Source organism: Micropterus dolomieu, linkage group LG09, assembly GCF_021292245.1.
Source record: "Micropterus dolomieu isolate WLL.071019.BEF.003 ecotype Adirondacks linkage group LG09, ASM2129224v1, whole genome shotgun sequence".
Taxonomy (NCBI): Eukaryota; Metazoa; Chordata; class Actinopteri; order Centrarchiformes; family Centrarchidae; genus Micropterus; species Micropterus dolomieu.
The window spans coordinates 1,368,691-1,381,207 of NC_060158.1; the positions used below are offsets into that span (position 1 = coordinate 1,368,691).

The following is a 12,517-nucleotide window of genomic DNA, read 5'->3' on the forward strand; positions in this document are numbered from 1 at the left end:
AGTTTGGGCGGTCTTGGCTACAACACTAATTGTAATATTCAGTTAAATTAACTTTTTGCAAATTATTCAAGACAATATAATATTTTGAAATTGTGTCTTCTGATAAATTAATATAATGAATCATTACACAAGCATCTTTAATCTTCAGTTACATTAATCATTAATTTATTATTTTTTAACCATCTGATATTTACAGCAATTATTGAAGCTGTCAACACAAGTCTCCATGTTCCAGGACAATGACGCTTAGTTCTTCCCAGACATTGTTTAGGGAAGAGGAAGAAGAGCAGGGATGAGTGGGAACTTTTTCTCACACTTCAGTCAGATCAGCAGCAGCTCTGCAGTCAGATGGTTTTATATCCGAAGATGTTCACTTTTACAAACTTCTGTCACGTTTGGTTCCTGCACACAGTTCTGATCTGCTGCAGTGAAAACTCCACAGGTACAGGAGAATATCGTATATTAACATTTTAATCTGACCAGTAGCTTGTATTTGCTTTGGATTCATGTTTCAAGTGCAAAAGTATTTGGAAAATTGTTTTACGGTCACTTTGTATAGTTGTATAAAGTTGTTTTCTGTGTTAAGAGTGTTACATTTATCTCAATCATGTGTTTCCTCATGTAGGAACTTGTTCGCTAACAGTTCTCATGGCTAAATAAAAGACGGGTTCAATTTTACCAAAACCTTTCAAAGTTTAACATAAAATACTTTGGAATAAATGTTTATTTTGATTTAAACTTAAGAACGTTTGTTGCTATAAAACACAAAAAAAACATTTGACTCAACAGAATAAAGATTTGTTTTACATTTTACTTTGGGAATTTTCATTTATCAACAGTTGCAAAAAAGGTAATTTTATACTCTCAGTGTGATTTGTCATTGTATTTCTTGAATATTGCTTTATGTGTGTCAATATTTGATGTATATGTAAAAAAGAAATACGTACTTAACATTCAGCCCTTAACACCTTTTTCCAATGACAACAATGACACTTGTTTTTTTGTAATTCTGTCTGACTGTATGTTTCCTGCGTTGTAATTTGAGGCTGAAAGACAGTGAGCATGTTTCCATGAGATAAAAGAGGAATGGCTGATAAAACAGGAACCAAAGCTAAACCCTGACCATCAGCAGGATATGAGTGACACAGCGCTGCATCTAAAACAGCAGCTGGTAATTTTTTTTTCTTTTAACATGAACTGACACGTTATGAGTCAGATCGCATTTATATTTATATATAAATGACTCTCTCCATAAAAGTATTTATCATTGTACATAAATACAAAACAAAATAAGGTTCCAAATATTCCGATATATCCACAAATATGTATTTAAAAGTATTTGCAATTTTCATCATCTTTTTCAAGAGGGAATCAGACGTAGATTCGGAGGTGTCATTTAATGTGATTGCGTGCATCATTCCACCGTGAAAGAATCTTACATTCTTTTGGACCTGTGAACTTGTCTTTCCACCTTGTCTTTGAGTAATTGACTCTCCTTGTTATCCTGCTCTTTTACTAGCGCCCTACAAACCTTCTCAATATTGGAACATGATCTATTCCCCCACTAAAGTGAGCTCAGGCGATGTGAATGTTGAGTCTATGAATGACTCTGCTGTCCGATTAGTTTGGAACCTTGTTGGTCTGCCATCATTTAATACTGGAAGGCCCTGTTTGTCTTGAAAATCCTCCATCAGAACTCAGTTTCTGTTTTCTACTCCCCCAAACTGTGCAGCCCATATTACTGGTAGCTTGACTTTATAATACCTTCTTGCTTCTCTTCTGTAGCTGAAGTCCAGGTTTGTAGAAGTTAACTACAGAGATTTTTGTGCTGACCAGACTTTAAGAACCACACATTCAAGCTCAGGAACCCTACTACTCATGCTCGAACCCTTTTGGCTCACAGAACTAGGGGCCTCAGAAGGGAGGACTGCAGTTTCCCCTTTAATCAGGTTTTGGGTTGCCAGGTTGCGGAAACAAACGGTTTGAAATTGTATGTCTGGGTTAAAACCGGCAACAGTAAGTAAAAGTCAAGGCCTACATTAAAAGCTGCCTCAGGTCTCAGGGAGGGAGTTTCAAATCTGTTTCTGTCCTCCATCAGTGATCCGGTTCTCCGTCCCGGAGGATCACCACATCCGCCTGCCGTGCGGCAGTTCTGACAGATCTTCTGTGGTCTGGACTTATCAGGACAAGAAGGTCCCGGTGACCCGACAGGGCCACTACGAGACAAACGAGGACCCTCAACGCTACCATCTGGAGTCTGACGGCAGCCTTCGCCTCCTGCAGCTCGATGAGTCTGACAGCGGGGAGTATCGCTGTAACCAGCGGCTGGTGGCCGAGCTGCAGGTGCTGACAGGTACAGGTGGAGATATAAGTGGTGCATTATGGGAATTAAAGACATATTTAGATGTGTGTCGACACATTCAGCATTTATAAATATACAAGAGAATAGATCTGACTTTGTGCATGTCGACCGACTATCCTCCTTTGAGTTGCTGCGACGTAGCAAACGGTGGCGTTTCATACGGACGCTGAAGGGTACCTTTAGCGTAAAATAATTCCACTTTGTCACGCTGTCTGAAAGCGTCGGTAATGACGCACTGAGATGAGAACGCGTTGGGAGATCACGCAGGTTTGACATTCGTTAGATACAAATGTGTTGAAACAGAGTTTGAAGGGGACCTCTAGTGGTCATGTAAATTATAACTCTTGCTTGTCAGGGACGTGACGGAGAGCTACAAACCCTCTTAGAGCAGAGATCAAAGTGGATCGTTTAGTCAGCAAAGCCTGAGACTTTAACACCAGAAGTGTTAGGGGTAGAGTTAGGGCCAAGCCTGTTCCCAAACTGGCAGAGAGGTGAGGGGATTTACCAATAATGGACATGGGTGGCACCATAGTTGGTCCAAAAACAGAATAAGTGCTGTAAGGGACAGTTTCCAAGATTGTATAGAGGTCTGAACCCAAAGTGTGCCTATTTAATGCGGCATACAAAACTTAAAGTGCAATATGTGTGTGCATCTATAGATGAACCGTTAAAGGAACGGGATATTAGAGGTTTGTTTTGCAGGTCATAAAACTCTCTATATTGGTAGGATGGTTATGGTTAGTTTATACACACTATCTCACAACAGAAACCTTTCAGTTCCCATCTCAACATTCAGCATTGGTTTCTATTAATCCTAACCACCATCTTTCATTAATCAAGTGGATGTAAGTAGAAGTGCCTCAACCTGACCAAACTTTAACCATAGCAGATCAGAAATCAAACATCTATGTATCATATGGATCCTTCAGTTTGTGGATTTCCACAGAAATCTACAGAAACCATTTGCAGTCTAGTGTCTGATCAGTCTGTTAAGTTGTGAAAGATATTACAAAATCATTTTTACATGGTAAATGCCCTTCCATCCCTTTCTGCGTAAAAGAGGATGTTGAGGGCTGAGTGCCCAAAGGGAGTGACTTGACTTGAAAGTTCAAAAGTTAATGTTCTCACAGTCTGGATGTGTCACGAACACCACCCACCTCAAAATGCATGCATATGTGCTTCGGTGTTCAACCAAGTGGCACTTTTAGAGGTAAAATTACAGAAAAGAGGTAAAGCATAAGGGCTTTTATTGCTAATGATATAGATAAATAGATAGTTGTACAGCCGGGAACATGACATACAGTGTTCACACATTTCATGGGACCTTGGAATTTACAGACGGGAAGTGAGAGGTGTTTGAGCTTTGAGGAATAAGTAACCGTCCGGGTAGCCACAGTGGTTTGGACTGGCAGTGACTGACGTGCCTGCTTTCCAGACTCAGGACGGAGTTGGACGTCACTCCAAATGTGGCATTCGTAAATGGGCCACGTTTGTTCCCCCAATGACTGAACATAGGCGCATGAGTCGACACTCAGACGCAATCGGCCCAGCTTAGCTGCTTACCCGGGAAAGGAAACTTGTGGCGCTGTTAGTCCTCCTACATGTTTCCTCCTCAGTTGAGGTGGTGGACAAGTTTAGCCTCAGTGTCCAGTTTCACAGATATTTTAGACTGGTCTCTTGTGTTACGTATGTTTAGTCTAATGCAACGGCTTAGATTAATCACATGGTACATTTAGTTTAATGTCAAGTTCCAGAGAACTTGTTGATGTCAAGTTATGTTCCACAGAACTTGACATCAGTAGAAGAGATTCACGTTGTACTTACCACAATGCTTAGAAATATTGTTTTCATAATCTAACTCTTTTCTTATTATTCTTATTATTTACCGTATTTTTGATTGAAGCTAAACTACCAACACAACTCAACCCTGCCTGATGTTTTTTCACATTAAAAGCCTACCTACATCTTACACAGACATCAGACATGTTGGAGTGAGTGTGGATCACTTGATGGAAATGTTGGGAAATGGTATGTAACAAATGGCTGCAACAAATACTAGGATATAAAGTCTAGCAAGAGTTGTTTGGTACTTTATATCTGTAACATCTATGAAGAAAGTGTAATTGAAAGCGACAGATATTTAGTTAAAATGGAGGAAATGGACGCTATATAACACTCAAAATTGCAACATCGGAACAGAGCTGCAAATAAATCCAACATGGGAAAAACATGGGAATGCAGTTTTCTTGTTTGTTCTTTGATTCTTTCATTGTTTAATGTTGCTAATCTTTTGCCAATAAAGATCTTACTGGAAGAAGAGCCTCCCTAAACAGGGACAGGTTTCATCATTTGTAGTTTCGTGGAGTGTCTGAGGTGACTCTGACGTTGGACATGGACATTATACTGAATTCATCCCCACAACAGGAAAACATGGACAACGTTTTGAGTTTGCTTTAACTGGGGAAATTACAAATACCCGTGTTTCTATGTAAAATAATTGATGAAAAGCAGTGACCTGCTAACCAGTGGCACCTAGTGGAATAAAAAGAGGAAAACATGGCCCATAATTTACTCAGTCAACCTTGACAGACTTTGTGCAGTGGTTCAATTATACATCTACCTAAAGTTTGACTATTAAGTCTCATCCAATATTTCAGTACTGCAGTTTATTTTAAAGTACTCTTTATGCAGAATGGCCCATTTCAGAATAATGTATATTATTATATTATAGAAAGTGATACATGCAAGCATGCAGCTGGTAAAGGTGCGACTAGTTTCTCCTGATACCTGGTTATTGCAGTAATCCACAATAATACATCACGTTCTTTATTAGTTGATTCTGTTTTGTATTAATGTGAATCTAGAAAGTAACTAGTAGTGAAAGTTGTCAAAACATGTATTGGAGTAAAAAGTACTTTGTTTCCCTCTGACATTTAGTGGAGTAAACGCAGAAGTAATAAAGTATAAAGTGGCATTCGTTTTGAAAATTCTCAAGGACAGCACAAGTAGGGCCTACCTCCAAACTGTAGCCTCTTTAAGTACAGGCCTTGAGCCACCGCTGTGATGTCAGGGATTAAAACTAATTCGTGAGAACAGAATGCACAAAAACAAAGAGTCAATGTATGTTTTAAAATAAAAATTATAAATAGTAGAGGGACAACTCCCTCTGTGAAAAACCACCAGCTGACAGACACAATGACAAATACCCATAGTTCCTCTTTGTTCCTGCCCCTCAGGCAATGACTTCAGGGTGTCTGCAGGCCGGACGCTGCTGCTCCCCTGCAGCGGCTCCTCCAGACCCAAAAAGAGGTGGTACCACAGGAGGGAAGGAAGGAAGCAGGAGGCCATCTTCACCCGGTTCAAAAACAACACGGTGACACCAGAGAGGAAGGGGAGCCGGCTCAGCTATGACAACGATGCCCTGCAGATCCGGGACCTGCAGCCAGAGGACGCTGGAGAGTATCAGTGTAATGGAGAGATGTGGGTCAGAGTCACCGTCCTGACAGGTGAGTTACTTTACTGCTCATCCAGCTGGAATTGAATAACTTTGTTTAACATATATATTGCTAAAGAAGCTGATTTATAAACTTGATTTAATCTGCTCAGAAATAAATACTAAAAGAGGCTCTTTGTCCTGTGTTTCCTAAACAAAGAGAATCAAATGTAGCCTATACTTTTATTATTTAAATAATTAACATTTGCAGGTTTGATTTATAACTAATCATGGGTGACAGTATCACAATATGTTTTCATCATTCCAACCTGTGTTATTGTTCATTCATTTTAATGTGCACGTGCTGTCATTGTTGTCATTGATTTACTAGATTAGACTTGATTTACTTACTTGAAAATGCTATTATGGTACAAAGCATTTTAATTATTTTACACATTATCCAGCTTTGCCATGACTTAAAAAAGAGATTGTTTATTAATTTGTAAAAATATTTGATTACGTTGAGTGGCGCTTACACTGATGAACTTCAAATATGCACATTGTCCTCAGTTCACATTTAAAGAAACATGTTGAGGTAGGTGCGTTTTGCATTAACCTTGAGAAAAACAACAACTTGTTCAAAGTGATTCATTCACTTTTTGATTAATCAGCGCAGCCAGAGCCGACCAGAATCGAACAAACCGCCAGTACAACTGCATCACCTGCTGCGGTCAACACAGGTAGGATTTGTTTCGCTATATTAACACTAAGGACACAACACTGAAGTGTAAGAAAATCAGTTTACCCACAATGACAGAGGGGAGGCATAAAGAGTTCATCTACTAAGTTGTAATTTATTTATCCATGACCCATACATGACATTACTTTGCTAAAACTGGTTTAGTTGCTAATCAGTTATATGTATGAATATTAGGAAATGTTGTCTCCAGTCTGTTGGTGGACACACATTTATAATAATAATAAACATAAAAATCATTTTTTTATTTTTTTCTGAACATGTGGTGATTTACCATAAATGATAATGATTCTTCATCATACACATGACAATAATGTCAAGTCAAGTCAATATTTACTTATAGCCCAATATCATAAATTTAAATTTTCATACCGGATACATAGACCCTCCATTCGGACGAGGAAAGACTCCTCAAAAAAAAACTTTTACGGGGAAAAACTCAGTAAGTGGAGACAGATGAGGGATCCTGCTCCGAAGGCAGGAAGCGGATGATCTGTTGTACAGAATATCAATAATATTTGTGCTCTTCCTGTTGTGTCTGTCAGATGTGGCTGAAATAAAGACGAAGGAGAAGAAGAGACGTGAGAATGGTAGGTCAGCTGCACGCACTTCCCTTGCTCTTTCACACATGAAGTTAATTGTTTACAGATGTTCTGTCTGTGGTCTCGCTCAGCCCTGCTTGTGGTTGCTGTGGTCGGGCTGGGGTTCATGATCTTCCTGTTGGCTGCAGTCTGTGTTATAATGATCAGCATGAAGTGCCGGAGGAAGAAGAAATGCAGGCGTACAGGTAGGTCAAATATATGGAGAGCCGCAAGTGCCATTATTTCTAGATTAGGTACAAATTAAAAAAATTAATTAAATAAAGACACAAAGGCCAAAATATAACATAATATGGATTCAGGGTACATGATATTTTGTGTGTTAAAATGGTCCCTGTGTCAGATTAGGCGACTGTAGTATATATAATAATTGCTGTGACTTGGTCCAAAACGACATGTACGAGCGTTGGCAAGTACCAGTCCAGCGACAAGCGTACAGAACCACAAGTACGTTAAGTAAGTTACATGACGTTTACCACGTGGTAAACTGAAAGGATTGTAGTTTGATTAGATTTAAGAACGGTACATGGTTTGGGTCACGTTAAATCACCTGAAGTTAGTAATCTACGAAATGTTATTTAACTTCAAACATGTCACATTTGACTTTCTTTTACACAAGACTTAAAACTCGGTCTCCTCAGTGAAAGTCCTGACTTTACTTGACACATCCATCCACCCCACCGCCTCCTTACACAGACTTTGTCGCCCTTTGTACTACGTCACCCGACTTCTTCTGCCATTAGACCTTCGCAGCCAAACAAAAAATGTAAATGTAAATAAATATAAATGTAAATAAACTGCTGCATACTAGCCCTTTCATGCACGAATTACGACAGCCTCTGTCAGGATGTGTGTTTTTATATAATAAAATATTTATTTTAATTTTTTTTAAATACACATTTTTGTGTACTAAGGTGGACAGCGTGCGCATAAGGAAGAAATATTTATTTAACAAACCAATAAATTAAATTATGTATTATGTGAAATCTATATTTTTTAATGCTGTTAAACTAATGTGGTCACATATTTCAACATATTCTAATACTGTTTAATGCGATGCAAAAGGGTTGAACCTCACTTCTGACTCCTCGGCATCCTCAGCTCCACTATCACTGCTGCTAGCATTTGGGGATCCACCTATTTCTGGCAGCCATTCCTCATCACTGCCACTAATTTTATCCTTACTTGATTCTGATGGAATTTGCTCCACTATCCTGAATGCCTTTCTATCACTTGCTGCAACACACTTAATGTTACTCATAAATTGGAAATAATCTGCACAAAATCTTGTTTTTGTTACAAAAACTGCAAGTGTCACATAAATCCATTGATTTACATCCAAAGAAATTAGTGCACATGAAGTATTTTCAAGAAAAGTCTCAGTTATAGTTAATTGTAGTTGAAATATAGCCAGCGATGCCTAATGTCCAATTTATTGGACAGGTGATTAATCCTAATTTCCTCCCAACATAAAATCAATACTTGGAAAGTTTAACAATTGTATTACTCCTCAGTTGTTACTAGATGTTACCAAATTTAAGTTGCACTTACAACGTCTTACCAGAGGGTGGCAGTGTATGGCATGACACAATAGCGTCCACAAAAACCTTTTAAAATGTTTGTGCATATAGTCAAACCTTGACTTAAATTTAGTTGTTCTTATTCTTAAAGATAGAAAGCTTCTTTTCAGAAAATATTTCAAGCAGCATCTTCATCAGTGATAGGAGTTTCTTCTGTTTCGTCTGCAGCAGCAGCAGCACAGACGCATGAGGACACTGAGCTGCAGCTGTGGAAGACGTCCGACACACAAACAGGTGACACCATCGCACCTTTTGTCCTGAATGTTTCATTAATCCTCAGGTGTGTTTTAAATAAACACACTTAAATACGCTCACCTGTCTCTCTGCAGAGTATGAGGTTTACGGGAGTCCGTCCCTGCCCGAGGAGACGATCCATTATGCCTCTCTGGGCCGACAGAACTGGAGGGAGAGACCCAACAGGACGCCGCCGGAACAGGACCACCTCAATGTCATCTACTCGTCCATCATCACCAGACCTGCCGCCAAATAGAAACCAAACAGTCAGAGGAACGAAATGTCACATATGAAACAATGAGTCTGTTTTTGATCTTAACCGTACATGTAAATGCACTTTAATAAAGTAAATATATACTCAGTTTAAAAAACACTATTCCACTCTATGTCTATTTCACTCAACTTTACATTCAGTCCTGTAAATTAAACTACATTTAGACCCGCATTTAAAGGAAAAGTTCAACATTTTGGGAAATAAGGTCGTTTGCTTTCCTGCTGAGACTTAGAGGAGAGGATTGATACCAGACCTGGAGTTTTGTCATCACTCTGAGGATGCCAGGCAGGAGGTTACCAGCCAAGAAACAGTCCGGCATATAACATCCCCTAAAACCACAGTGACTGTTTTTACATTTTGTTTTTTTTTTTCAGCTGAAGAAAGGGGGAAAAAGGCAAACCAGGAAGATAATATTAGGGATAATTAATGAGTTTCTCTCATGTTACATCTTCACATGGAAACTTTATTTAGTGGAGTCGACTTCGACCTCTTATTTTTCTACCTTTACTTCAAGAAAAAAACATCTGCAAACTCGGAAAAAAGATGACAAATTGTTTTTCTTTCTAAGTGAAGAGGAAACTTTCTTTTCTGCTGCCTCCCTGTTCCTGTCAGCACCATGCTGGCCACTGAGCTGTGTTTGGAGGCCCTGTCAGCTCTCTCTGGCTGCAACGTCGAGCAGGACAGTGAAGCTCCCAAGCTCAGCCCGCAGGAATTCAGCAACATTGTGGCCCTCAAGGGGTTTTACAAGCAGGAGGGGTTGAATGAGCTGGAGTACCCCGACATAGGGATTTTATCGCTGCGGGACATGGCGGGAATGTGACGATCGACCCTCAGGACTTCTTCCATCCTCAGTACAACTGCGACTTCACCAACACGAGGGTGACTTCATAAAGCTGAGGTCAGGTGCTTGCAGGACTTAGCTGCACTTTATCTCTTTGTTAACTTTCGAACTTAGATGCTGAATAAATGTGAGATGAATAGTTAATTATTAGATTGACGTAAATAACACAATAAAGTTAATACAGGATTTTCTTAACTTGATTTAACTTGACTGAATTTTCTTTTGTTTGGGTAAATGTCAAGTATGAAGCTACAGAATATACTGACCGGAGGAAGTGAGTTGGGGGATGAGTGAGTGAGTTGAAATAAATGACAGTTGATATTATGACCTGATCAGAACTGATGCAGCACATATTGTCATTAGCATGTAGCATATTAGCATTTGACCCTGTTGACCCCTCTTTCCATTTCCAGGACGGCGACACCAAGTTCATGCGTGGTAACGAGCAGTACATTCGTCCCTGTGGGTGGAACTAAAAATATGGGAAATAAATATATAGCTTGAAGTTTTCTTGATTATCAACAAACAACCTCACAAAAAATGAGATCACACTTCTCAACCTTGATCAAGTAAATAAGCAGTTAGGAACCTTCTCGTGTTTCACTGACTTCCTGCATTAGGGACCTTGTGCTGACCTACTGTGCCTTCACCTGCTTTATTTTCAGTTTCATGTTTAAAACGAGCTTTGCAGAAATCAATTTAACTTTGGGGGATTTGTTTGACACGTAGTTGGTGTAACTTTTAGAAAATAAAAATAAAATGAACATGCGATTGTTGTTTCATCTTTAGACACTGAATATAAATCCAGGCAGCATCAATCAAACCATCTCTCTGTGATGTGTTCAAATGTAAGAAAAGACTGTGGGACCAGGAAATAAAGATGCAATAATCAACAGGTCCCAGAGTTTGAGTCCCTTTGCATCTGAGAGGTTGATTATGCTGCCATCTAGTGGAATAGTACACAGTATTTATTGTCAGAGCAGTGACATTAAATTATTCTAGTTTCTATTTTTGCTGATTTTAATTGTTACTTATCTTTTTTTTCTTCCTTGTTGACCAAAGTTGAACAATAATTAAAGTTAGTTGATGATCAGTAGGCCTACCTGGTGAACTTATAAAGAACATGAAAAAGTATGCGTTACTTTCAGGTTACTATCTCAAAACATAGTAGCATAAAAACACTAAAATATAGACTATGTTGTAATCCAGTCCACTGTATACTCCACCACGGCCGTCCTGCTAATGCACACGCGTACAAACAGGACCAGCCTCTAATAAACCACCTGGCAGTATCACAGCCATTGATCACTATGGCAGTAGGCTACTACTTTAAAAAGGCATGGCTGTGACCAGCTATCAGGTCTCGGAGGTCCGGACCTCCATAATTATACTTAGTCTATAGCCTATTAATAAAACAAATTTGAATAAAAAACATTGATAACAAGCTCAACTAAAATAAAGGCTTTAGGACCACGTGGAGGCAGCTGATTACACAATGCGTCACTTTGTGTAGAAAAGTGGTGGGGACATTTAAGGCCTCATATTAGTGGTGTGACCAAACACTGTAGTGACGTGAAAATGCACAATATTGGAGTCACGAGAACAAGACAACAAGATAGTCTAATGCTATTTTGAAGAAATATTCATTAATGAAATAGGCTATTTGATTGGGGGGTCTGGGGCTCCTCCCCCAGAAGATTTTGAGCATTAAGCTCTTAATTTCCTCCATTCTGTGTTAGGGGAACCTGGCGGATCCAGAACTATGCACATAGAGACTCTTGTTTATCTATAAGAAAAGCAAATTTTCAGAAAACCTTCAGCAAATGCTTTGAAAAAGTGATGGGGACAAAATCAGCCATTTCAAAAAGTGGTGGGGACACTGGGGACATCGATGGTCAGTGTCCAGAGCTGGGGGAACACATGAAGCACATGACAACGTTGTGCGCGCATTAACTGAGAGCACCGCTGTTTGCAGGCAAAATTTTGGGCGATAAATACATTTAGCGAATTTCAGGATGTGTGAAACAGGGTGAAGCGTCTCCCCATCAAGAGAGACGCTGTGCGCATTTACGCACGAGCCACAGCAGCATAACTTCATATTTAAATCTCCCGACAAGCTGACAGGATGTAATCCTGGATGTAATGTTAAATAATATGCTGTGTTTTTCAACACATCCAAACGGTCTCACACACAGTCAGCAAGACTGGAGACAGTGTCTGGAGGAAAGCAGCCGTCCTCCTGATCAATTCTGAGCTCCGTCAGAAAAGTTGAATTCTGTTTCCTCTGCAGCGTTTCCTCTTTCTGACCTGTCAAGTTTTTAAATATTTGTTTTTGTTTTGCTGCATAAATGTCCCATGATATTAACTGTGACATTATTGCATGTATGGAAAGCCAGAGAGATGTACTGCGCGCAGCTCTGCAAAAATACAATTTTTA

The 12,517-nt window shown here is 39.4% G+C and overlaps 1 protein-coding gene across 1 annotated transcript; it reads left to right on the forward strand.

The window, feature by feature from the left end:
- The first annotated feature begins 253 nt into the window (after positions 1 to 253).
- LOC123976876 lies at positions 254 to 9,271 on the forward strand. The gene is made up of 8 exons (XM_046059254.1): positions 254 to 442; positions 2,099 to 2,353; positions 5,599 to 5,868; positions 6,467 to 6,535; positions 7,098 to 7,142; positions 7,226 to 7,339; positions 8,900 to 8,965; positions 9,061 to 9,271. Exons 1-8 carry the CDS (start codon positions 349 to 351, stop codon positions 9,219 to 9,221), a joined length of 1,074 nt encoding a protein of 357 aa, XP_045915210.1. The 5' UTR covers positions 254 to 348; the 3' UTR covers positions 9,222 to 9,271.
- The last annotated feature ends 3,246 nt before the right edge of the window (positions 9,272 to 12,517 follow it).

Bases quoted from the DNA above. Each gene is read 5' to 3' on its own strand.
- LOC123976876 (XM_046059254.1), top strand. From the start codon at position 349: ATGGTTTTATATCCGAAGATGTTCACTTTTACAAACTTCTGTCACGTT. The intron at 443-2,098 runs GTACAGGAGAAT...GTCCTCCATCAG, and splicing joins CTGCAGTGAAAACTCCACAG to TGATCCGGTTCTCCGTCCCG. The intron at 7,143-7,225 runs GTAGGTCAGCTG...GGTCTCGCTCAG, and splicing joins GAAGAAGAGACGTGAGAATG to CCCTGCTTGTGGTTGCTGTG.